Here is a 24,499-nt window from a genome sequence, read left to right on the forward strand (position 1 = left end):
GGTAGGCTCAGGAACAGAACTGATTAAAGAGGACCTGCATCAGTACATTGATCCAGATATGGATCCAGATATACATCCTTCCTACCCCAACCTCCTAAATTCTGGCTGAGAAAATGAGGGAGGGGTGTTTTGTCTCAGTTCTAACCCCATTAGAGAAGACACCTCTTCTACACTTACCTGCAGTCTGATGATGGCAGTAGCTGATATGAAGGTGCACACGTCAGTAAATAACCAATGAGGGCTAATGTGAACGAATGCATTGTCACGAACTATAACTGCTGCTTCATTTCTGCAGTTCAAGATGCACCCAGGACTTGGGATGAGCTTTATTCTGGCTGCTGTGCATGATGGAGTTATTAGACTATTAACATATCAACCAAAGGAAGATATCCTTAAACCACCCTGCCTTCTGCCTGTCTTTGGAGGCCACACAGTAGAAAGATAAAGATCCCATCATTCTGTTTTAGACCTACAGAAGATAATCTGCAAGATTATTCCATTCTGCAACAGCAGCAGGTCCATGACTGTGTGAGAGTGCTGGTTGAACACAGTGGCAGCTGCTTTTGCCTGCAAAACCACTCTCACTCGAGTTACCTGGCACGGTGCCAATTTGCACTAGTCTTGGATTTGGGCCTTGCTACCTAATTCGCTCCTTTGTAAGGCACTTTCTCTATGAGACCAAAGGCTCTTTTATTCCACCACATCTGCATCAATAATGCCATACTCTAGCACCCCCACTATATGTGCAATGGATTTTGATACTAAGGCACATAGAATATTTCCTTCCAAATATATGGGGAAATCTTCCCATAGTCCATGCAGGTGACAAAAGAATGTTTTGGGAACAATAAACTGACTTCAGCCCCCCCTTGAAAGGAAAGCTTTGTCAGGCTTCCTCCTCTTTAATCCAACTCTTGCTGAATAAGATTGCAACAAATAACCCTGCAGACATTTTTTTCCAGGTGCTGGATATAACAAGTAGCCAAGACAGACCCAGAGCCTATATAGAAACCCTTCACTTGGGTGCATTTTTTAGGCTTTTATTGCTACAGTGCCCAGGTTGGTCCCAGAGAGGCTGTTCTCAGGGAGTCTAGTTTTGAGTCAGTACCTTTGAGATGACAAACCACCCTTTTAAGGGTCTCTTAGCTATTACTTTCTTGGTTTCCAGGCTTCTCTGTCTAGTGATAATCTATCTATCCTAGGCTTTTGTATGGCATGATGATGAATAATAATAAGAAGTAATGCCACCACCAGAAAAATAAGATAAACAACCCCAGGGAACTTCCTTAGATCTAGTATTGAATTGAACTCCCACTGGTACAAACCACTATGCCCTTTAGACAGTTAACTGCTGGCATTTGCTCCTTCATCGGGAAGACAGACTATGTGACAGATGCAAAGTATAGATTGTGTTGTGTTGTTCTAAATCCAGCAATGAAAGCAGAAGCCAACAGGTAATACTAAGTATCTGATTGGCAGAAAGCTTTCAAAAGTAGCTGTGCAGCATTTTGCCTTCACATGATGACTGGAAAATGTTGTCTCCTTAGCTGCCCTTCCATTGAAAGAGCCCAGATCCTGCTTTGTCGGGTTTATTTTCCTCCGAGTTCTCCTTTTCTTCTTTAGTCGCCTGATTCCGATGTGTCCTTCGAATTTTCCGTCTCAATGTCCTGTCTGTCCTTGTTTGCCCCGGGTGCGTGTGCGCGCCTGTCCCGCCTCTCTCCCTGTTTATCTCGGAGGGCTCATTCCTCCTGTCTATACATTTACCTGCCGCGGGTGATACTCCTCTTCCTCTGGGCACTGCTTAAGAAATTCTCTGTCTGGCTCCTTCAGCCCCTGCAGTTTTCCCAAGTGTGATATCGCTGCCCCACACCACACACCTCCCTCCTATCACCCCTCCCATCTTTAAAAAAAACCGCAGCCAGCTCCTGCTGCGTGTCCTTAAATCCATTCCCTCCAGCCTTGCTGGTTTGAAAGCCTGTACCCTGGAAGGGGCCTCCCAGCTTTCGTTGGCAACCCTGCTTCAGACTGATCGCCACAGATAGTGCTTTGGAGTGAAAAAAAATCCCTTCTCGGTGAGATTTCAAAACAGATCGTACCAACCTTCAGAGCCGTGCACTTGTGTAACCGCGGGACCTGGGCTTTCTACAAACAAATAAGCAACTTCTGAAGTTATGTGTGTATGTGTGTGTATACCTTGCTTTTCCAAAAATAAACCAGAAAAAACCCCAACCCTTTAAACGGGCTCCCCTTGGCACCGTGTGTCTTTCGCTCTGGCACTGCGGGTGGGTTCAGTGCATTTCTTGTTTGTGTGTCTCTTTTGATGCCATTCCTTCCCCGTGGCGGTGAAGGGCACTGGTGGTGGGGGGAGGGCTGCGTGTTGGGGGGATTCATTTAGCAATCGATTGATACGATTTTACTTCGTACCTGGATTGTCCCCTCCTTTTCTTCCCCCTCCCCACTCCTAATGACTCGAATCCAGCCCACCTTTCCGCACATGTCAAACAGATGGGATCATTGTTAAAAAAAAAAAAAAGCCCTGTGAGATCCCAGCGCTTGGAGCGCTGGAGAGGGAAGGGGAGGGGACAGGGGCACCCTGCTCTCGCAGCTTTGTACAGTTCACACATTGAAACTGACATGAGCACTCCCTATTGACAAGGCTTTTTTCTCTCGCCTTTTTTTTCCTAGGTGAGGGGTGGGATGGGAGGAGGGAGGAGAGGTGGGCAGTAATATGATGTCACAGCAAAACTTACAACGGGAGGAAAACACAGACATGGTTCAACTTTTTCTCTTTTTTTTTTTTTTTTTTTGAAGAAAAACTTTGGACTGCCAAGAGCTGGAGAGTGGTGAGCTAAGGAATGAGAAAGAGAGGGAGACTGAGCGGGAGGCTGGAGATCTGTCCGGCTGCTTGAAACCTTATGAATGGATTACTAGCAGCAACAGCCCAGATTGTGATCTCTAATAAAAGGCAAGGGCAGTGTAGGTGATGCGAGTTCTCTCCCGGTTTTAAAGGGAGACCAAAGTGAGGACGTTATTCCTCCTCGTGCAATGAATGGTATGAAGCCTTCCTTCTGGGAGGAGGGAGGGGGAAGAGCAGATCATTATTCTTCCTTTCACCTGGTTCTCTCTCTTTCCCCGCGTCTTGCTTCCCTCTCCTTTCCCCACCCGGGCACTCTTCCCCAGAGCCCAGTTCTCACGTGTTGAATATGCTCCGTCCGCTTCTCCCTCTCTGTCCCTCGGGTATGTTTTTTTTACCCCCAGCAGCAGCAGCTTCCACCTCTAAGGGGCAGGAAGGGGAGGGCGGAGGGCGGGGGGACACCAGGAGAGTGGTCCAAGATGAGATGGGAGCAAGCAGAGACCAACAGGGGACCGTCCTCAGCGCTGATCGCGGCGGGCTGGCCCAGTGGTGCCTGCCACACTCGGGGGAGCAAATGTTAAGGCTATTCTGGAGACCCCTCCTCCACTGAACAAGGTGTTTTCCTTCGGGCGGGGAGCGCGTTTCTAGTCAAAGTTAAAGAAAATCCCCCCCACCCAGATGAACCAAGGAGCGGGATGTTAAAGTAGCCGCTCTCCGGGAGGCAGCCGCTCCGGAGGGGCTGGGGAAAGGGAGCGGGTTGCTCCGCGATGCTACCTGTAGCGCTCGGTGACCACGCAGCGGGGCGCGGGCGAGAAGAGCTCCGCCGCCGGCCCTGCGGGACCCCCGCCCGGCGCTGCTTGTGCCCCGGGCTCGCTCCGGCTCTTTGTTCGCGGGGGCACCGCGGCTGGTGCCGTAGCGGCTCCAGTGCGAGCTGGGAATCACGCTGCCTGGCGCTGAGCTGGTGGCGATCAATCCCTCACAACCATGATCGCGCCTCCCCCCAGGTGCCCCCTTATACGCGGCTCCGGGGCCCTTTGGCTTTCCCGAGGGAAAGAAAGCGGGGGACCCTCGGTAGCCCAAATAAATGCCTTTGCTGATTTGCCTGCTAGTGCCGGGCGGCAGCGGGAAGGAAGCCCTGCTGCTCCCGGCGCTGGCTCGGGGGCGGGGGGCAGAGCAGGCTGGCGGGACCCCGTGCCCATGCGAGGGGGTGCTGCGGGAGGGAGGAGGGAGGAGGCGCGGGGGGGTGGGGTGATGCGCGGCCTCTGTGAGATTGGACACCGGCAGCGAGCATCCTCCTTTTTTTTTTTTTTTTTTTTTTTTTTAAATAAAACAAACAGGCCGGGAGCGGCGGCCCCCGCACCACCCGCGCGGCTCATCCCTCCCCCTCTTCTCTCCCCTCCCCAGGCACCTCCCGGCCTGAGCAGCGGGCGCCGAGCGCATCACCTGAGCGGCGGCGAAGAGCCTGGCACGTGGAAGCGCAGCCCGGCGATGGCCGCGCGGGGCCGGGCTTGACCCCCGGCAGCCGGGCGGCCCGCGAGCCCGGCTGGAGGCCGAGCGGGGCTCCCCCGCCCCGACCCCGGGGCGCGATGCGGAGAGGCGGGCTCTGAAGCGGCCCCTGGGCAGCATGCCCCTGCGCTCCCCGCCAGCCACCCCGCCCTGAGCAGCGGCGAGCGCGGCCGTCGGGAGCATGCGGGGCCCCGGGGCGCTGGTGCTGCTGCTGGCCGCGGGGGCCCTGAGCGCGGCGGGGGCCGCCCCGGGCACGGCCCTGCAGGGCGAGCGCTGCTGGCTGCGGGCCGCCCCCTGGCTCTCGCCGGGGCGGGCGCGGGCGCGGGGCCGGCGGGCGCGGGGCGCCGAGGACACGTGGGAAGAGCCTGACGCCGCTCGCCGCCGCGCCCGGGCCCGGCAGCCGGGGGGGCCGCTGGCCGCCCTGCACTTCTCCGGCAGCCGGGACCAGCTGCTGGCGCGGCCCCACGTCCTGGCCGAGGTGCCTCGTCACCGCTTCACCGTGGAGGTGTGGGCCAAGCCGGAGGGCGGGCAGAGCAACCCGGCTGTGCTCGCAGGTAAGCGCTGGGGCAGGGGGGGCCCTGCCGCCAAGGGGACGCCCCCACGAGCCAGCTAGTCCCTGGAGCCCACTCCCTGACCCCTTCCCCAACTCACCCCGACCTCTAACCCTTCCCCTATTCGCAACTCAGCGGGGACATTTGGGAGCGGCAGATGGCCGGCGGGGAGGATGTAGCTGAGGGAGAGGCAGCACCTGTCACTAGTGAAGTCGCATCCATTCAGCCCCACCCGGAAAGCCAAGGAGCAGAGCTCTGTGGCCCCTGGGAAGCGCCTTGCTGCTTGGCCTTTCAAGGACTGGAGCTGGGTCAAAGTGGCATGGTGGGGCACCTTGTGCTGGCATTTGCCCCAGTGCGAGGCATGGTGAGGGGCTGGCCGTTCTCAGTCGGCAGCACATAAGATCTGTTTGGACTGGTGGAAGTGAGTGCACAAGTTGCGGAGCTGTGGGGGCTGGAGCCTGCTCCTCATGGGACGTGGACATGCAGTTCCCCGAGGTAATTCTGCAGGGTCCGAGAGCTTCCTGTAGGCACCCCTTGGCCACTGCATCCTGGAGAATGGTCTGACCTGCCACCAGGGCTGCCAGGCAATAGGAACCGTGCCAGGGCTGATGGCCTCTATGGATGAAAGGCCAGGCAGATGCCAATGGGCTACTGTATTGCCTTTAAACAGAAGTATTGATCTTCCCCTTTGGGGAGTTACACTGAACTTGCCCCTTGGGCATATGTGCTCTGTTCCTACTCTGAATTAAGGGATCCACCCCCAGAAGGTTTGCAATTCAGAGAAATGCTGGAAGATTTGGGCACTTCTCTGAATCTTCCAAAAACTCTGCACACCTTGTGGCTTCGGAGACCTGTTAGGAAAAGTCTCCCTCTTGTGAGGTTTGGTGACTTTTCTGTACCAGCTGGGCCAGAAACACTTTGAGGGTAATGTCCATCCTGATCTTTTGGAAATCCCAGACCTGGCAGGAGTGGGGAGAAGGAGGGTGCAGGAGAGGAGGGATGCATTTTGAATGGCAAAAGAGTGGTGGGAAGGGTTAATCAAACATTTTGAATTATTAAACAGATTTGGGTGAAGATATGGATCAGTTCTTACTGTATACAAGCTAGTTGGTCTGTCTATTAAGCTTAGAGCAAACTGACCTCTCCCCTGCACTCCTCTGCTCTTATAGCCATCATCATTACAGTAAAAATATTGCCATTTAGGAATATATGAAGAATAGTATGCACATACAGGAATCAAACCTCATCTAATTTCCAGCTGTATGAGCTGTGGCAGGTGGCAGCTGTGGCCATGACACCTGGAGTTAATCTAACCAGTTACCATGCCATCTCTGTGGGATCCCTTTAATGAAATACTGCCTGTTTTCATGAGAGATGGGCCTGAAACAACCCCTCCTTTCCAAGCCCAAACATCACACAGTGCTGGGGAAGTTCAGATCCAAATCTGGATCCATTCCAAACTCTTTAGCTTGGACTATTATCTAGTTTTTATGTTTCCTTTCATCAGCTGGTTCTGGGCAAAGTAAAGCGAGCAGTTGAAAGGCTTCTTTTGGGGCATGTCCTGAGCGAATAGGGCTCCTTTAAAAAAACCCTGCTGCATTCCTTTCTTCTGTAGGCCAGGGGGCTTTTCCCATTCTTTCCCACTTGAGTTAACCACTGCTGCTTTCCCACATTCCCAGCCTCATTTGGCAGGATCCCTCATGTAGTCCCCTTCAACAGAGCACAGCGGCAAAGTTCCTCCTGGTGTTTGTCCAATGAACCCCATGGGAGGCCTGGCCAGAGGGAATCCGTGGCTAGTGACCACTGGGTGGCACTATTGCTGCACACAAAGGGACCCAGCCTGGTCTTTCTGTAGCAGGAAAAAAGGAATCCTACAGATGGGGATTCCAATGGGAGATCCTCACTCTGTACCTGTGCTGGGGGAGACTTTCCCGCTAGCCATCTCCTTGCCAGCTGACTACAGCAAAGGAAGAGAAGTGAAGGGGTTTGCAGGCTGAGCGTTTCCAAGAAGCTTTCCACTTATGTCGTTGAAGTTTGTACCAATGAAAGGTGTTGCCTTGACTTCCATGGATATATAAAGTCTCTATTTATTAGACAGAGTGGGATGAGCACTGAGAGCAACATCTGGGCCAGCTTCTCTCATGCCTGAAGCCACAGCCTGATTTGGAGTCACCCCTCCTAGCAACATGGGGAAAACTGGCTCGCAGCCCTGCGGTCCTCAGCCTCTCTGCTAAGGTTGCCAACAAGGGTGTCTGACATGTTGGCAGCTTTTGTGATGCAGACACTTGTGGGAACCAAAGCTGGAGGTTTCTTTGGTATGGGCCAAGGAAGTCCCAGCAGGGACTGACAGCTTAGGCCAGGAGTCAATAACCTACTGCCTGTGGACCTTTGGATTCAGCCCGTGGAACCTTGACTTCTATGACCTTTGGCATCTGGGGGCTCTGCCTGCGCCAGGCTGCCATCGGGCACTGGGGCTTCAGCAGAGGGAGAGCTCTGGCTCTGCTAGTGGTAGGAAAAAGAGGTAGACAGGTGCTAGCACCCACCCTCCTCAGACCAAAGATGAGTCATTCTGGCCCTCTGCTGGAAAACATTGCCAATCTCTAGCTGAGGCCAAAATCTGCTGTGGATGTGGAGTTCATCTTGTGGAAGAAAAATAGGACAGAAGGGTCTGCATGCTGTTTGGAAGGTGTGACCTGACTGGCTTTAGAAATGAGTCACATGTCTGATGGTAGGTTGGTTGAGTTGCCCATGATGGGTATCTGGTTTGATGTAGAAACACGAATGAAGGCTTGGGTCAGGTGTGATATAAATACAGCCAGCCATCAAGACTGAGGTCTGGTATGTACGTACAGTGTACTCCAAGAGAAAAGCCTCAGAACTGATGGAAGGCTATGCACTTATCCAAATTCAGTGTAAACAATGCTTCTTAGCTACAGGATCTGCCTGCTCTAGGCTTTTCCCACCTCATTAAGGCATCATACCTTATTTTTCAGAGGGCTCCAACAACAGCCTGGAAATGGACATGGAAATGTATCTGGTCCCTTCAAGTGTGTTTTAGAAGCCTCAGAATTAACAGTTCCTAGGCATTTTCACCAGTTATGCAGTAAAGTGGAGTACAATTAATTTAGAAAATAGACAGTGAGGTCTAAGAGTTCCTGTGTGTTCACACAGTTCATGCACTTAAAAATGCCAATAATAGATTGCACTGTACATACACTTATATATGCACATATATACACAAATTAAATATACATAATATGAAATCACACATGTGTTGATCAGACCTGATGTCAGGAACTACAAATAAATAGTTTACAGGTTTATATGCCTGTGTGAATGTTTAAATATGCCAAGACTAGGGGCTGGTGTGTGATATGTGTAGGGTCAGGAACTGCAGTGAAACAGTTTGCAAGTTCATGGTTTTGCAGATAAATGATATTTCTGGGCATAAGTATTGCTCCTGTCATCTCTACACCTCACACAGAGTGTGACTGTTGGGCCTTTCTTTTGTCCTCTCTCTCTCTCCTTTAGCCCCGCTCTAGCTCAGAAGGATTCCCTCCACCAAAAGAAACTCCACTCAGTCTAAAATAAGAGCAGCTGGAATGTATTTTTTCCATTAGTTTGGCAAGAGTTTTCCATAGCAGCAGGAATTCCCTGTTTCTCTGAGCAATAGCAACATCTCTGCTGCAGTAGCAGCAGCAAGGCCTGAATGAAAAGAGACCGGGGCTGAGGGGGTGGTAAGCAAAAGGAAAAGCCATGCAAAAGGAAACAGGAACATGCTGTTAATTGTGCCATGTGCTTGCTTTGTAATGGGTTGCACTGCCTTCCCACCCTGTGTGCAGGAGGTTGGGGCATGTGGTATGCCCTGCCAATAGATCAACAGTGCAGCTGTGTGAACCTGGATATCTGGTGTGCAGGTGTTGGGTTTTAGATGGAATCACTAGCCAGATTCTTTAAGGAGGTGGGGCACTTGCTACAGAGAGAGGGGGGAGTTCTTCATGACCACTGGCACTCACTTTAGAAGTTATAACAAGCCTCCAGCTCCAATGCTTGAGTCAGTCACTCACTACTCTTGCTTCCCACCCCTCACACTGTGTCACTGATTCTATCCCTCTCCACAGCTGGTAGCTCTCTGCATGTACATGCACATATGTGTGTCTGCAAGCATGTGCATGTTCATGGCAGTGTGGTCTGGTGTTTGCTAGACAGAGATTGCCTTGCCACTGGAAGTGCTTTAGCTCAAGCTGAACTTGCACCTGTTCTCAGTCTGTGCAGTCTTCTTTTCACCCATGACAATAGAGGTGGGCAAGGAATATGTCACAAGTGACATCCTGCAGTGGCCTTCAGGCTTGTCAGGGTTCTGATTTACTGGGGATGCTACACGTGGTCCTGGAGTACTAGGGAGAAGGTGGGAGGACTGGATCCCCTTCTTGTTTCTAGTACCTGCTAATCAGTCACATGGGTTTACCACTTTTGGTCCCTTTCCTGTAGCTTAGCATCTTTATGTGTTAATAATTCTTCCCTCAGCTGGTTCTGTTGCACCAAAGATTGTTCCTTTTTTGCTGACATATGGAGTTTGGCTTTGCTCTGATGCTCCCTTGCATACACTCATCCCATATGCAGGCCTCCATCCTTCCCTTTCCAGCCCTGTCATTCCTGCATCATTAGCCCTTAATGCTTTGGTAGTAATCTGTGTGAGGGAGTGGCACTGCACGTCTATCTTCTGGCCTTTGCTGTCACTGATAGTTAGTCTCTTTGTTCCATGTGTCATTTCCATTCTTTCCCTCTTATCTTTGGTAGGCGAAGAATTTTTCTAAGTGATGTCATTTTGTTTTGGAATAGTTCACACACAACCTGTGGCTGCAGTCTTCTTTTTCTTAACTAGAACTGTGGGTAAAGTTTGGAGATGAGTAGGAGGCTCAGTTATGCTTCCTTGATACATTTCCTCAGTGGCCTATTAGACTGGTAAGTTGTGAAGGGGCTCCTTGATGGGTTAGAATCAGTCTTGTGCGAAACCAACCCATCTCAACAACAGCTCCTGGTTTCAAACCAGAATATTGCTCTAGAGCAGTGTTCCACTGTTTTTCATTTAAGTGTACAGTACTGCAAAAGAACAAGTCCAACAAAAACTCTGGGAATTTGCTTTCATCTTTCTGTAGCTGCCTTTTAGTATTCACTAGATTCACTGGTTCCCAGTGTGCAGCCCCGGTTCCCTTTTTTTTTTTTTTTTTTTTGCTCTTTGCTGCATGTTAGAAGCATTCAACAAATGATCAGGGATTTGTTCCTGCTCTAGAACCTCAGAAGTTTTAGTAACTAAGATTCCCCTTGGGTCACTCCCCAGCTTTCCTTTGCTGGAAAGCTAGCACAGCATGTAGCTGTTATAGATTCTGTTCCTAAGGGTAGGACTACTTATTCATTCCAAACCAATTGCCTACAAATCACTCCCCCTTCCAATCCTGGGCCACTTCTTTAAATGGAATTTCCACTGACTGAATTTGTAGGACACCTTTCTTGGCATTTATTACTCAGTCATTATCCCTAATGAAATACAAACAGATTATTCCTTTATCTACTCTCAATGATCCAGACTTAACACTCAGATTCCAGAGGTCTAGTTTTTGGATGGGTCCACTTTCCCCAGTCACTGTCTATTTGAGACCCATGAAGTGTTTCACTTTTGGAGTCCCCTATTCCCTAACCTTTTTAGTATGTTTGGTCTAATAACTATTATGTGTGAGCCAGTGTCCACGCTTCCCAGGCATTTCCCAGATCCCATTACACAGTCAATAGCTAAACTCCCATTTCTGTTACTTAACTGCCAAACAACTGCCATGGGATCAAGGGACTGATCTTTGTGTTGTCTAACTTTGCCTCTTCAGCTTGGTGTCCCACAAGTTTCCTGAACTAGGAGAGGGACTGTCAATAATATTGCACTGTGTCCTCACCAGCCACATCTTTATAACAATTCTTGTTTTTGTGCCCAGTTTTTTTCACATACCAGCATTCACTTGAACTGCTTCCTTTAACTTTTGTATCCTTGCCAATTTCCCTTATTCCACAAATTGAATTCATCACTCTAATTATTCAAAAATGTCACAAACTAGATTAGATTTCCCCTCTTCCATCATATGTATATGAGACCCAGAGCAGTACTTACTACACTTTCCTTACAAGTGGCTGCTCCATGTTCTGGTACAAGGAGAGATTCTACTTCCAGGATGTCCCACATTCTCTTAGAATATCCTTGGCTTTCCATTATGGACCTCAGTCTACAAGTCCACATCCAGCTAAGCATGAAAAAATTGGTCTGTTGCCAGTTTATTCTGGAAGTCGTTGTTGGTATCTCAGTGTGCCTGGAACACAAGTCTCCACAAGTCCTCTTTTGGCTTGTGTGGCATCTTTTCTTTCCCTAGTCTCTCACCTCTGTGCCAGCCAACTCTAATTAGTGGCTGGTTCCAAACCACATGTCACGGGCATGTACCTGATCTGGATAATGCATGTTCTTTTCTGGAGGAAAGTTCTTCAGTGCCATCCAACCTGAGCTGTGCAAGCTAGCTGGTAGAAAAGCTCCTTTATGGTCTATCTTTCTACTTGTTCATTTGAGCCATGATGCTGGATTGAGCATACCTCAAAGGTGGTAGGTTTTACATTAGTTAAACTTGTCCTTTGTCCTCTGAGCCTTGGTGGGTTACAAACAAGATGGGAAACTGTAAATATCTTAGCCAAGTCCTTAAACTGGCCCAGTTCCACATCCAAGCGGCTGACTTTTACCTTGGGCTGTGACCCTTTAATCTTCTCAAGGCAGTTTCTCAGCTTGAGTCTTATCCTGCAGCTCACCTTTTTTAGCAAGTTCCAATTTAGCAAAAGCATTCCTAGCCTTCCCTGTTTCATGGAAAGCTTTCTGGTCCCCGGCAATCAGGTTGGTATGACTTACTGTCCCAAACTGGGAATGTTGTGGCCAGGTTTTCCAGTCTGTCTGGGCACTCTGTTCCAACATGGATTTCATCTCCACCTGCAAGTCCTCATTTCAACCTGTTTAGGGAAACTTTCAAATGCCACCTAAAATCCTTCTGCAAAGGCTCCAACTCTTGTTTTAGAGCATATTTAATATTCTGTGGGCTGTGAGCACCTCCCTCATTTCTCCAGCTTGGGTCAACAGGAATGTCAGCTTGCAGTGTCTCTCTTTGACAGTCACATCCCAGACATGATATCAGTATTGTTCCCTTGCCAGCTCCCCAACCCCCTTTTTAAATCTGAGTGATTAGTAACATTTTTGGCCCTGTGACACGTTGAGAGGAAAAATTAATCACAGAGACAGGCATAATTTGATTAAAGCTACTAAAACAATGTCAGCCTGAGTTGGAACAGTATCACACCAGTGCTGCACTAAGATGGATATGCTACTCCTTGTTCAGGAGCCCACCTGATCTGGATGTGGTTTGGCTCCCTTAGTATCGCTGTCTTATTGCAGCATTATGTATTTGCCAATAAGCTTTGCCACCCATCCCCTAATTTAAGAGATGGCATATCCAGAGATGCTCCTGCTCCTTTCACTACAGTGCTGCCTGGCATGATACTGAGGTGATGACATGTTTTCCTAGGACCAACATTTCTAAACTGAGACAAAATCCCAGTTTTAAAAATTCCATCAGAATGGCAGCATGGTGTTGGTTGAGCTGGCCTTGCCTGGCCAAACCAGGACATTTGGTGGCTTTATCTCTGATGCCATCAGACTTGTATGCAAAGTCCCATTTCCCTGAACAGAACAGGAATCAAATAACAGGAGAACTTTCTTTGCCTGTGGCTCCAAACCTCTTTTATCCAGCACTCAGCCCAGAATCTCAACTTCATTTCAAACCTACGTTTCATGATGTTTCTGGGCCTGTCAGATACTTCCTTGCTGCTTCCCGTCTTGACTTTTCTGCTCTTTCTGTCTCTTTCACAGACATACTTTTTCCTCTCCACCCTTTGTTTAGAGCAGTGGCATGTGCCTGTGTTGGGGATGGAGCTGCCTCTTGTTAAAGTTGCCTAGTTACATAAAGTAGCTTAATGACTTCTTACTGTAAGCATATGAGAAGAGGATGGTGGCAACCACCCCAGTTTCAATGAAGTTTAACTTAACTTGTTACAAAATATTAGCAGTGTCTGGCATAGATGGCCAGGAGGCTGGTTTGTTTATGAGACCTGGCAGGAATGAGTGGGGTCACATTAACCTGTTTCTGCACATTTCCCTTGGACAGATTCCAAAGGCTCATGATGAGTAGCTGCTACTCCTGCTTCCGCTCATCTCTGCCCAGGCCTCCTTGAAATAGTGATGACCATAGAACGGGCAGCTACAATTTTCCTGGGAAACAAATATGCCAGAAGAAAGCAGTGACGCCAGTAGAGGAATGGAAACTATGAGCTTTCCAGATAATTATGGCTGCTTAATTTGTGTGCATAGTGCCTAGAGATCACAGTGGTGGGCACTCTGGATATGCAACAGGGAATAAATACAGGATTGGGATGGCAGGGGGTGCTGTTTAATTCGTGCACCAGCTGCTTAGGTACCATGATGATAGGCAGAGTGTATATGGAATAGACAGAAAGGCAGGCCTGGAGGGGTGTTGGTGAAACTGTGTGTGGAGAAGCTTACACAAATTATATTTCAAGTCTCAGTTCTGGTCTGCAAGCCAATTTAGGCATGCCAGTGGAGGCGCTCTTAAATTTAGTGTGTATTGGTTTAGTTTGCACCTTCCAATCCCAGCCAATTAAACGTTAAGTTACAGGTGCAAACCTGGTTTGCATCAGTTTTGTTTTGTCCACGCTGGGGGTTGCCCTGTTGTACATCTGTTTAATCTATTTAAGTTAATTCAATGCAACATCTGCATGCAGACAAGGCCTCAAAAACAGGCAGAGATCCCATGATAGAGAATGAGATGAGGAAGTCAGGCCAAGCTGGGGGCTTAGATGGGGACTGAGGCTTAGGATCTCTTTGGAGTTCCTCAAGCAAAAGAAAAAGCTATGTGTGCTATGCATGTGTATAACACTGCAGTGCCTGCTGTCTGGCTCTGTCTACTTGGGGGAGCTTTCACATCTGGAAGTGATTTATTTTGGTGGTGAGTGAGAGGGCAAGGGGCTGGGAGCTGCAGGGAAGGAGGTGTTGTTGTTGAAGAGTTTATCATGAAGTCTCTCTTCAAGGCGGGATCCCAAGGCTTGGTTCAGAGGACCCCCATCTCAGCCTACACACTGGATTTTCAAGATGGTTTGAATTCCATTTTGTCATCTTGAGCTGAAGGTGCGGGGCGGGGGGGACATTCTTACACCAAGAATTCCCAAGATTTTTAAAAACTACTTAGCAATTTGGGTGCTCGGACAGAGACACTTTAAAGTGCTGAGCTCCTCCTCTCTGAAAATTGGGTACCTTCAAGGTGACTCACATCAGGCTCCCAAATGTCAGCAAACTCTGTAAAAAAAAAAAAATGCCAAATTTGTTTACAAGCAAAAGTGGCCCTCCTTTAACAGAAGGTGTAATCATCAGGTTGTTTCGCTAAATTGTTGCAGAAGGCAAGGTGGACACTCTGGTTTCCATATAAACCCGGGACATTTCAGAATAGCTCTAATTAGTTTAGTGCTCGATACTGTAGCAATTGGCAGCCCTATAAAGTTTCAGTTTCCTGAGCAGGATGACCCACAGAACATGTCAAGCTGTCCTGATTTAAAATAGCTGCAAACATATGATTCAGTCCCTTATAATGACTGATGCCCGGCCCAACAGTGACAGATTTACCCCTGGATGAATCAGGGCTATATTTGCCAGACTTTCAAGATGCTTGCCTATAAACACCTGCTCATTCCTCATGTTTTAATGTGCATGGCTCCAGGTTTAAGCCCTGTATTCATATGAGTCTGTAGCCTAAGTGCCTTAGGAGCTGAAGTCTGATTTCTAATGTGACATTGACATTTAGGAGTCATGCCTGTGAGCTTCACTGAAAGACATTTTTTCCATAATTTTATTCAATCTGCACAGCAGGTGCAAAGGAACCCGAGGCCAAATCCATCCATGGTGAAAACCCACTACTATTAAGTTACACCTGGGAGAAAGCAGGGAGACTTTCAGACTGTATAGCTGTAGAGTGCGGGTAGCTTGCATTACACCTGCTCTTGCAAGAAGGGACTGAGTCCCTCCAGTTTTTGCTCCCTTTCTGACCCTCGCTTGTCTGTGCTGAATGCATGACTGAAAAGAAAACTGGAGCATAAAGGAAAGCCGTAAATCTGCCTGGACGCTGTTGGGGAAATGATTCCCGGAGGAGTCTCTTTTGCTTTGGGCTGCTGCATTCTGATTCTTAAAAGCTTTGGCCCACAGATAAAAAGCTTAGCATCTAATCCCATCCCAGAGGAATGCCGTACAGAGACTGCCTCAAGACCACCTCCATTCGCCTCAGATTTTCTCCCTCTCCTCTCACACCTTCCATTTGTTTTTCCTCCTTTCATTTACTTTTCCCTCACTCCATTATTCTGTCCATTTCCTTGCTTCTCTCTCTGTTCCTCCACCTGCTTGGGGAAGGCCATGCTAATTGCTTCTGCAGATGGCAGTGGCCCCAGGCAGAACACCCAGAGGTTCGTTGTCTGGACTTGGATCAGGTTAATTTACGCTTGTGTGTTTAACCTGGCCAAAACTTCCCCTCCTTTCCCCTCCCCAAAACATAAAAACAGATGACATGTGTTTTGAGTTATTGCTTCTGGTGTTGCTTTCCTGGCCCATGCTGCCACTTTAAATAGCTCTTCGTTCCCCTGAAAGGCAGCGGGGCTTTGTGGGTTGGCTAGCTCAGAGCAGTGGCCTGATAGTGCCCGAGGACTTCATCAGTGGAAAGTTCCCCAGCAGACCAAGTTGCATGGGGTTCCCTTGGTATATCTTACAGAGAATTTCAAGGTAATTCAAAGCTTTCTTAGACTGGTGCCTTTTGCTTGAGTTCCAGCTGGGCAGCTTTACCAAGGAAGTGCCTTGCGAGTCACAGCTCCATCTGGAGCAGTGTGAGGCTCAGAGCAGTAGTCTCTGCCAGTAAGAACTATGGCACTGGCAGTGTGAGATTCCAGGCACCAGTTCTGTGACAACACCAGATGTTGTGCCAGATGTGGAAGCTTCCTTGTGGTAGTGCCGAGAGCCATTTAGTTATCTTCCAAGAGAATGTAATGTTCAGCTCTTGCCAACACTTGCCAAGAACCTGGGTCATGCCCTAGTGCCTGAAGATGCTGGGGCAAGAGGGGAAAGCAGGACTGGCATTGGAAAGGAGAGGCCAGCTGTGTTTAAAAGCTGGATTGAGATGGGGTGGTGGGAAATCTCTGGAGAGCAATGAGCAACATCATGGAAAGGCTACAACATCATGATAGGCACTAGAGCATGGAGTCCCCTTGATCACATAGCAGTGTCAGAGCATCATTTTGCTCAGCAGTAGAATGAGGGTATAAGAGGAGATGCCACTGATTTAATCTCACTCATCCTCCTAGTGTTCCCCTTGGTTTCTGTGAGCAGGGAGAAGCCCACCCGCGTGGACTGTGGTGGGGGCAATGTCATCTCTATACCCTGCCTCCTGCATTCTCCCGGAGCTCCTCTACTACAACTGCTCTCCAGGGTTCTAACTCCATCATGGGACCAGGGTAAGGGGGTGGCTGTGCTCTACCAGATTCTCCTCCCTTCTAACCCAACAGAGCAAATCTGTCTGAGATCCTGTTTCCAATGCAGGGGGAGTGGGGCCAAGTCCACTGTTTTCCCTCAGCTGCCTTTGTGTTATGTATCCTGGCATTCCTCACTTCTGTGTGATTTATCTTACAAGGTTTCCTCTCTCCTACCATCCTGCAGGTGTGTTTGACAATTGCTCCCATGCAGTCAGCAACAAGGGCTGGGCCCTGGGAATTCACTTATGGCAGCACCTAGGGAAGAAAGATGCCCGCTTCTTTTTCTCTCTCAGGACAGACCGGATGAAGAGAGCCACTGTAGTTTCTGGGTACCATCGATATCGACCAAATACCTGGACCCATGTGGCTGCTACATATGATGGGCAGTGGATGACTCTGTACCTGGATGGGGTGCGGGTGGGCAGAAATGACCAGCAAGCAGGTGCCTTGCACAGTGCCTTCATGGCCTCCTGCCGCACCTTGATTCTGGGAGGGGACACTTCTGAGGATGGGCATAACTTCCGTGGGCACCTCATGTCCCTGGCTCTCTGGAACATAGCCCTGCCCCAGGACAGGCTTCAGCGTGGCTTCTTACAGGTGGCTGAGGGTGGGGATGCTGCCTTGGTGCTCAGCACTAGCTTTGCCCGCCTGGAGGAGCAGTGGGTAACATTCAAAGATGAGGTTTACCCTCTGCTTGAGAACCTCCCGATGCCGGAACCTGATGTTCTCTTTCCACTAGCACCCCCTGAATGTGGGCAAACTGTCTGTGACAATGTGGAGTTGATCTCCCACTACAACAGGCATTGGCCGCTGCGCAGTGAGAAGGTGGTCCGTTACCGCGTGGTCAACATCCATGATGACCGTGGGCTTCAACCCACCGTCAGCCGCGAGCAGATCTCACGTCAGCACCAGGCCCTGAGTGAAGCCTTCAGTCGTTACAACATCACCTGGCAGCTGACTCTCCATGAGGTCTACAACTCTTCATTGCGCCACCGCACGGTCCTGGTCAACTGTGAGCCCAGCAAGATCGGCAATGACCACTGTGACCCTGAATGTGAGCACCCTCTGACTGGCTATGATGGGGGTGACTGTCGCCTGCAAGGGCGTTGCTTCTCCTGGAAGAGGCGGGATGGTATCTGCCACATGGAGTGCAACAACATGCTCGATGACTTTGATGATGGAGATTGCTGTGACCCCCAGGTGACTGATGTCAGGAAGACCTGCTTTGACCCTGACTCACCTGAACGGTAAGCTGGGGGAGGTTTGTGGCCAGGGTAGACACAGGTTTGAAGTTCCCACACAACTAAGCCAGTGCAACCATACTCTGGAAATCAGTACCCCATGGTGTTCCAGTCTTGGGCTCCCAGTCTACCCCCCAGCTCTGTCAGTGAACCTCTGGGTGCATCCAGCCCACCCATGCCCCTTCATGTTTAGTCCTGGGTTCCTGTTGCCCACAGTTCTTCCAGGTCCTGCCCCTTAGCAGCCCCTGTCCTTAGCTGGAGCTCTTCAAAGTCATCTGATTCCTGACCTGCCATTTGTCCACCACTGTCATGAGACATCTCCATCCTCACCCAGCCTCCAAATCTATCTTGGTGCACTTTATTCCTGATTTGCAGTATTTCTGCTGTTCCAGTTCTGAGCTTGGGTTCTGAGAGAAGATTACCATTTACTCACTTTGCAGTGGTGTTTTTTGTTGTTCCTGTTGTTGTCGTGAATAGTGCATAAATATCTAGTAAGTCAGAAGAGTCAAAGGTCTACTTGGACCAAATGGCCCATTTGGCTAGCATGGCGAAGAGGGACAGTTTCTGTAGCCAACAGCATACAGGGGATTGAAATGACTGGCATCATGTCCAGAGGGTTTTGTCTCCCCAAACTGAATGACTGTGTCCCCATTTACAGCTGGATTGACTGGGATCAGCCTGCAGTAGACGCTCAAAGCAAGCTTCAGACCTGTGAAGCTATTGCAAGATGCCTGCACTGCTCTGCCACCCACTGCATTTGATAAGACCTAGAAAATGCATCTCACTTTCTATGTAACTGAGACCTGTAACCAGGTCACCAGAGATGAGAACTGAGCATCCAGGGAGAGAACTTGTCTAATTTAGGGCTCCCCTGGTTCACTTGTTGCCTGCTTGCTGCTTTGGATTGTGGCAGGCAAAATGCTAGGGCAGCACGGAAAAGCCAGATTGTGCTAATGAATCACTCTTTCTTTTTGTTTAAATGAGCAATGGAGATAGAGGGAGGATTCCATACACACATCTTCAGCAATATCCGTAGTCATCTTTAATAATTTTCCCCTTCAGTCAGTCAGATCTTCTCGGCGCAAGTGTCTTTGGAGTGGAATTTCCTTGGCACATTTTTTTAATTTCTTCTTTTAAAAAAAAAGAAAAGAAAAGAGAGAATAGTAGGAACTTCAACTCTCTGGAGTTTCTAAGTTCTGCAGAAAAGCTGGCAATAGCACGACCTAATTCCATTATGTGAAAACATATGGTGACACCCCATATCCTCGCATAATACCCTATCCCACGCTTAAAGGGGAAGGGCCTTATTATTCCTTAAGAACTCCAGGAGACAAAGCCAAAGTCCTGTCAAAGCAGGGCCCCTCCTGGAAGTTGTGCAAGGTCCTAACTCCTTTCCCAGGAGCCTTGACCTGGGTCCTGTGCATCTACACCTTCTTCCAGAGGCAAGCAGTGTAGAGTGGGGAGAGGAAATAGATTCTACCCCCTTCCCCCCCCCCCCAATCTCTTCTTTTTAACTGAGTGGGGTTGACTCCCACTGAGCCCATTACTTCTCTGAGAAGCCTCACAGGCCACAGTTATCCATACAGAGGGCCCATATTTGGACTAACCTCTCCCCAAGCTCCTTGGCAGCTTGGCTGCTAAGTGCAACACCATCAATCTGGTTGTAAGAGGTGTCTTTTTCCAGCTGTCTCTGCAGGGCACTTGGTGTCGTGCCAGTAATGGAGCAGCCACCATTAATCATTATTGCTGCTATTATTATTACTTACTAGCATGGGGCCAGCAGCATGCTTGCTGGTGGGAACCCAACAGCCTTGCAGGAGGGGCCAGGAATCCTTGAAAGTGCCCTAGGTTGCCTTCCCCATGGGCATCTTCTCTGGCTTATCAAGTTTCCATCTTTTCCTTTTGTGCCCCCAACCCCCCAGGAGAGGGAGCCTTCAGAGTATGGAGGCAATTGGGGAGATGGAGAAGACAGGGGTACAGAGAGTAAAGGGCAGCATATGCAGCAGCCATCTCTTGCCCGTTCCATCCATTCCTAAGGCTCCAATGGCATCAGCATGAGGCTTTTATGCAGACACCCCCTAGCCTGTTTGCACCTTCAGGTCTTGTTGACCAGGCAGTCAAGATAGCTGAGCAGCCCTGGACAACCTGCAGTAGCCCTGTGCTTTACAGGCTAAGGGCTAGAGACTGATCCCTTGAGCTATGTTAAACAGCATCAGGTACTGCAGAGTTGCTTTATTGTCTTCAAATGGGGAAACAAGGAGGCCTAGAGTAAGGCACTACTCAGAGTATGTGAGTGTGTCAAAATCGAGCCCCTTGTGAAAATCTTTGTGTGAATTGTCCTTGATGAGACACCCAGCGGTTCTGACCAAAGCCACATGTTGCCAGTGTGCTCTGAGACACTTCTTTCCCTGATAAATGTCTGCTTTTGGTCTCCAACTGTGTTGGCACTCAGCAGTGTCACTATTAAGGGGTGAGCAGGACACTAGCTTAGGGCACCAACTTAAGAGAGGGTGCTGATATGACTCCCTCCCCTGAATCTTTGCATGGCAGGCACAGCCCTGCACTGCCTGGCTATTTGAACTGGGCAGGTGCCCCCATATCCAACAATGTATCTTGTGGGGGAGGGAGATAAAGTGATGTTCTCCCTGCCAGGGAGGCTTTTCCCTGAACCCTGCTGAGTGGGGTGTCCCCAGTGCTGCCTGTCCCTCAATCACAGCCCTCCTCCCACTCTCTCTTTTTCTCTCTCCCACAACCTGCTCTTCAGTAGTCAGCATAATTCAAGGCCTTGCCTCTCACTTCCAGCTCCAGGTGCTGAAAGAGCTTGTGATGCCTCTTGTAGTGATGGAGTACTTTTTAAAAAGAAAAGAGCATATGTTGTTTTCTGATGGGGAACTATCATTTCTTCTCTGTTCATGAAAACAAAGGGGTTTGCTTGAACTTAGGTTCTGTTCAGAGGTAATCTTTAAACCTGGTGCATATCAACCAGAAAAGGGGAGCTATCAAGTTGTCTTCAATAGAGTTATCCCTCTGCTTTGGTTGGGAGCTGAGATGCAGCCTTATCTGAAGGAGAGAGTGATAGGGAATGCAGAGACACCTTTAGGGACCCATTGGACCCAGTCTTCCTTGCTGTGTCCTGGGCTTGTGTCCTGCACCCCTGGATGTAGAACATTATCCTTGTTCTGCTCTTCCTGCTCTCTTTGAATGGGGTGCAAGTGACTTCACTGGACTTGAAGCAGTGGGGAACCAAGGCCTGCAGCCTTATCAAAGCAACCTATGTTTTCAAAAGTGCCCAGCCACTTTGGGAGCCTCGGTATTGCAAGGCTGAACTGGAGAACAGTTAAAAGGGAGAAATTTTCAGAAAGTGTGAGCCTCCTCCTCCTCTGTATAACTGGGTCTCTACTTGCACACCCAGCATTTCTAGTTACTCTTGAACTGCATATAGTCTCTGACAAAATTGTGTTGGTTGAAATGTGAAGCAAGCAAGGCCCTTCAAAACCAAGCCCCAGCACACAGGCTTCAGAGCACATCATAAGGCATACACTCCTGTGCAAAGAGAGGATTAATGCATGTGCCACCCAAGTGGCAGATCCACTGCCGTCATTGTGCCAATGATGGTGATGGATGGATGTGATATTTGAATGCTTGGCCAGGGGACCTTGGCCACCCTGCTCTTGTGAGTGATGAGATGAAACTGGCACTTGCACAAATCTCCCAGAGTCAACAAACAAAGCCATGACAAAAGCAGCCCTTTGCTTCCCGATTCTCCTCGGTATTCTCGCGATCAGAGAGGAGCTGAGCCCAGCGCACCTTCTGTTCTTGGAAGCCTGTCAGTTGCCCTGTCCAATGTACTTTTCTGATGGGGATGGGGAGAATACTGCCATGTTTTGTTTAGTCCTCTTATCAAGTTGGAGTCAATTGTTCCCTTTGTATTGGCCCATGTGTGTGTAAATGAGTGTGTGTGGACCTGGCTCTCTGTTGGAGGGGTTTTCGGTTGCACTGGCTACTTGTTAGGGTGATGTGAGCAGGTCTCAGTCATTCCTGATTGAAAGTTCCATCTAAGTGGTGGATGCAGTGAGGACTGTAGGATTCACAACAGACAGGACCTGATGGGATGAGGTTCAAGATAGGGCTTCTAGGGGCAAGTACTTCATCTCCCGTCTTCCTCTCAAGCAGCTCTGCCAGCTGGGCCATGGGGTCACATGGGTGCTGGCCCAGCTCAGTTTAATTCATAAGCCAGTTTTTTTATGTATTGTCTGAAGAGCACCTATCACAAGTGGAAATATAAGGTAGACAGAAACGGAAAGCGGGGATCTGAAAGGTAATGGCTGGGAGATGGGTCAGAGGAAAAGAGAGCAGACCCTCCTAACCTTTGGCTTTCCTTACTCTTCTCCTTGCTTCTTGTTTCACTGGACTAAGAAAATACAAGGAGAAGACAAAAGAGCCTGTCTCCTTATGTTCACCTGTCCCCATAGTGCTCACTTGAGTAATACCGCTGGAATTCTGTTAGAGCCACTCATCATGAGAACATCCTCCTGCGACGGAAACCTTCCAGATGTCCTGTCTCTCAGGCTTTATGTTTTCAGAGTGCTCTTCAAGCATTAATTAATTAATCCTTGTTGCACTCTTATGAGATATTGTAGTCATTCAAGGATCCCAGGGCATTTTCCCAACAGCAGGAAAAATAAACCTGGTATCCTGGTTAAATGCCAGGACAATAATTCTGCCAACCTGAATTCCCTTGATTTGCTTTCTGCTCTCAGGTAGTTGTGTCATGTTGCTGGGCACTGTCCAATGGCATTCTGCCTGCAGAAGTGGCTGGTGTGTTGGGCTGATTCTTATTGTTTGTGGATAGTTAGCCAAGTGCTTTGATTCTTTGAGACAAAAGGTCTATCTTAAATCAAAGGGGTGCATATTGGTGCTGTTCCATTGAAGTCAGTGACCAAATACCGGCGTGTGCACAAGCAGAGAAGTTAGCCCTGCTGTTTTTTAAGGGAGTACTTCTGCTCAATTGGGACCTCAAAGAGTTGGATGTAAGGAGCTGTAATTAAGTGAAAGTTAAAGAGAAAAGGGGAGCCTGTAGAACTTAAAGAGAGGTCTTCACAGTGGCAGCCAAGGGAAGAATTGAAACAAAAATGAAATTGAACTGAGAGAAGGCAGGACAATGGCAGACCTGTACTTAGATCCATGCAAGGTCTTGTAATCCCATAATTGCAAAGGTGGCCAGGTCCTCCACAGGTGGTGGTAGCTGATTTATGCCAACTGAAGATCTTGATCTAAGCATTCAGTGTTGATGGTAGACTCCCTGGTACAGCTAGGCAGAAACAGATATTTTGTTGATGGGGAATCCAGATATTTCAAATTTTTCTTTCTTTCCAAATTGGAATGAAAAGTTGAAATCCTGGGAATTTTTCACAAACTGAAATATTACAAAATGTTTCACTCCAAGCTGATCAAAATGTGTCATTTTGACTAGAACATAGCATATAATCCAACCAAAAAATGAAGCATTTAGACTATTAGGAATGAAATGTGTAGATTGTTTCTTGTTAAAAAAAAAGACAAACTGGATATGTTCACCAAAGATGCTTTGAATTAGTCCAGTCAAAGTTCCCTGGAGATGCCTGTTCTGCAGGAAATGTTTTGAGCAGCTCTCATCTGCAGGTGGGGATGCTAGTGCACCATCCAGTATCAATGCCTTGTGTTCTTAGTCCTCTCCCAAGGCAAGCCCCATGTGCAGCCTGCTGCCAAGACAGTTAAGTTGTTAATGCAACTTTTGTAAGAAACCAAAATGACCTATCATAATTGCCAGGGGAATTCCCTCCTAGGCTTTAACAGCCATAGGCCAGCCTGTATTTATGAACACCTGAGGGAGGCTTGGGGTTGAAATGGTAGGCTGTCTGCCAAGTAGCATGTGTATCAGCTGCATGTCCATCTCCTCCTCTGCAATGGCACTTTGTTAGCAGGTCTTGCATGGCATGGAAGAGCCTCAAAGTCTTCTTTCCTCTGTGTGTGGGTGCACAAGGGCAGTCCATGTGTTCTCTATGTTGTGTGCAGTGCGAGATTTCTTGAAACTGCTTTTCTTCTCCATGGCATATGATTGGAAAGGAAGGGCAGCAAAGGTAGGCAGGAGGTGGGGCCATGGCCATACCCACAACAGGCCTTTGGCATGAATTGGCACCCTCTAGCCCTGACAAAGGGAAGGATGAACAGAGAAGAAATTGTTTGTTTCCCTCGTCATGAGTAGTTATTCCATTGCTGGCCACTGCTTTGCAGTGTTAACACAGCAGGCTTGATCCCCAGTTGAATTAGATGATCTCTTGGGGTCCCTTCCAGCCATACTTGTCTATGATAAAAAAGATATTAGATCAAACTGTGCAACACAGAGGGCAACACTAGGAACTTTCTAGAGAGCTTTGACTCGTGCAGATGTTTTAAATTCAGAATAAAAGGAGCCAGGCCTGATATTCACCTACAAACATTGCCCAGCATGTTAGTTTGGCTTCACTGAGATGCATGTAAATGTGTGCCTCAGTTTTTCCGCAGAAAACTCTGCCTTCTGAGCTTTGCGCTTGGGAGATCCAGGAGTAAATGGACACAACATTCCAGAGCTAAACTCAGTCAAAATCATAGTGTTCCGCCTGATTTCATGTTAAAACCATGATTCCAGCTCAATGCCAGAACATAAATCACTC

The 24,499-nt window shown here is 48.7% G+C and overlaps 1 protein-coding gene across 1 annotated transcript in view; it reads left to right on the plus strand.

Moving 5' to 3' along the window:
* Positions 1 to 4,243: 4,243 nt before the first annotated feature.
* Positions 4,244 to 24,499, plus strand: part of PAPPA2 (pappalysin 2) — a 188,553-nt gene continuing 168,297 nt past the window's right edge. The window contains exons 1-2 of the mRNA XM_019500187.2: positions 4,244 to 4,914; positions 16,751 to 17,813. Of these exons, the coding sequence (XP_019355732.2) occupies positions 4,542 to 4,914; positions 16,751 to 17,813 (1,436 nt within the window). The 5' untranslated portion in view covers positions 4,244 to 4,541. The remainder of the gene's footprint in view (positions 4,915 to 16,750; positions 17,814 to 24,499) is intronic.

Source organism: Alligator mississippiensis, chromosome 5, assembly GCF_030867095.1.
Source record: "Alligator mississippiensis isolate rAllMis1 chromosome 5, rAllMis1, whole genome shotgun sequence".
Lineage (NCBI taxonomy): Eukaryota > Metazoa > Chordata > Crocodylia > Alligatoridae > Alligator > Alligator mississippiensis.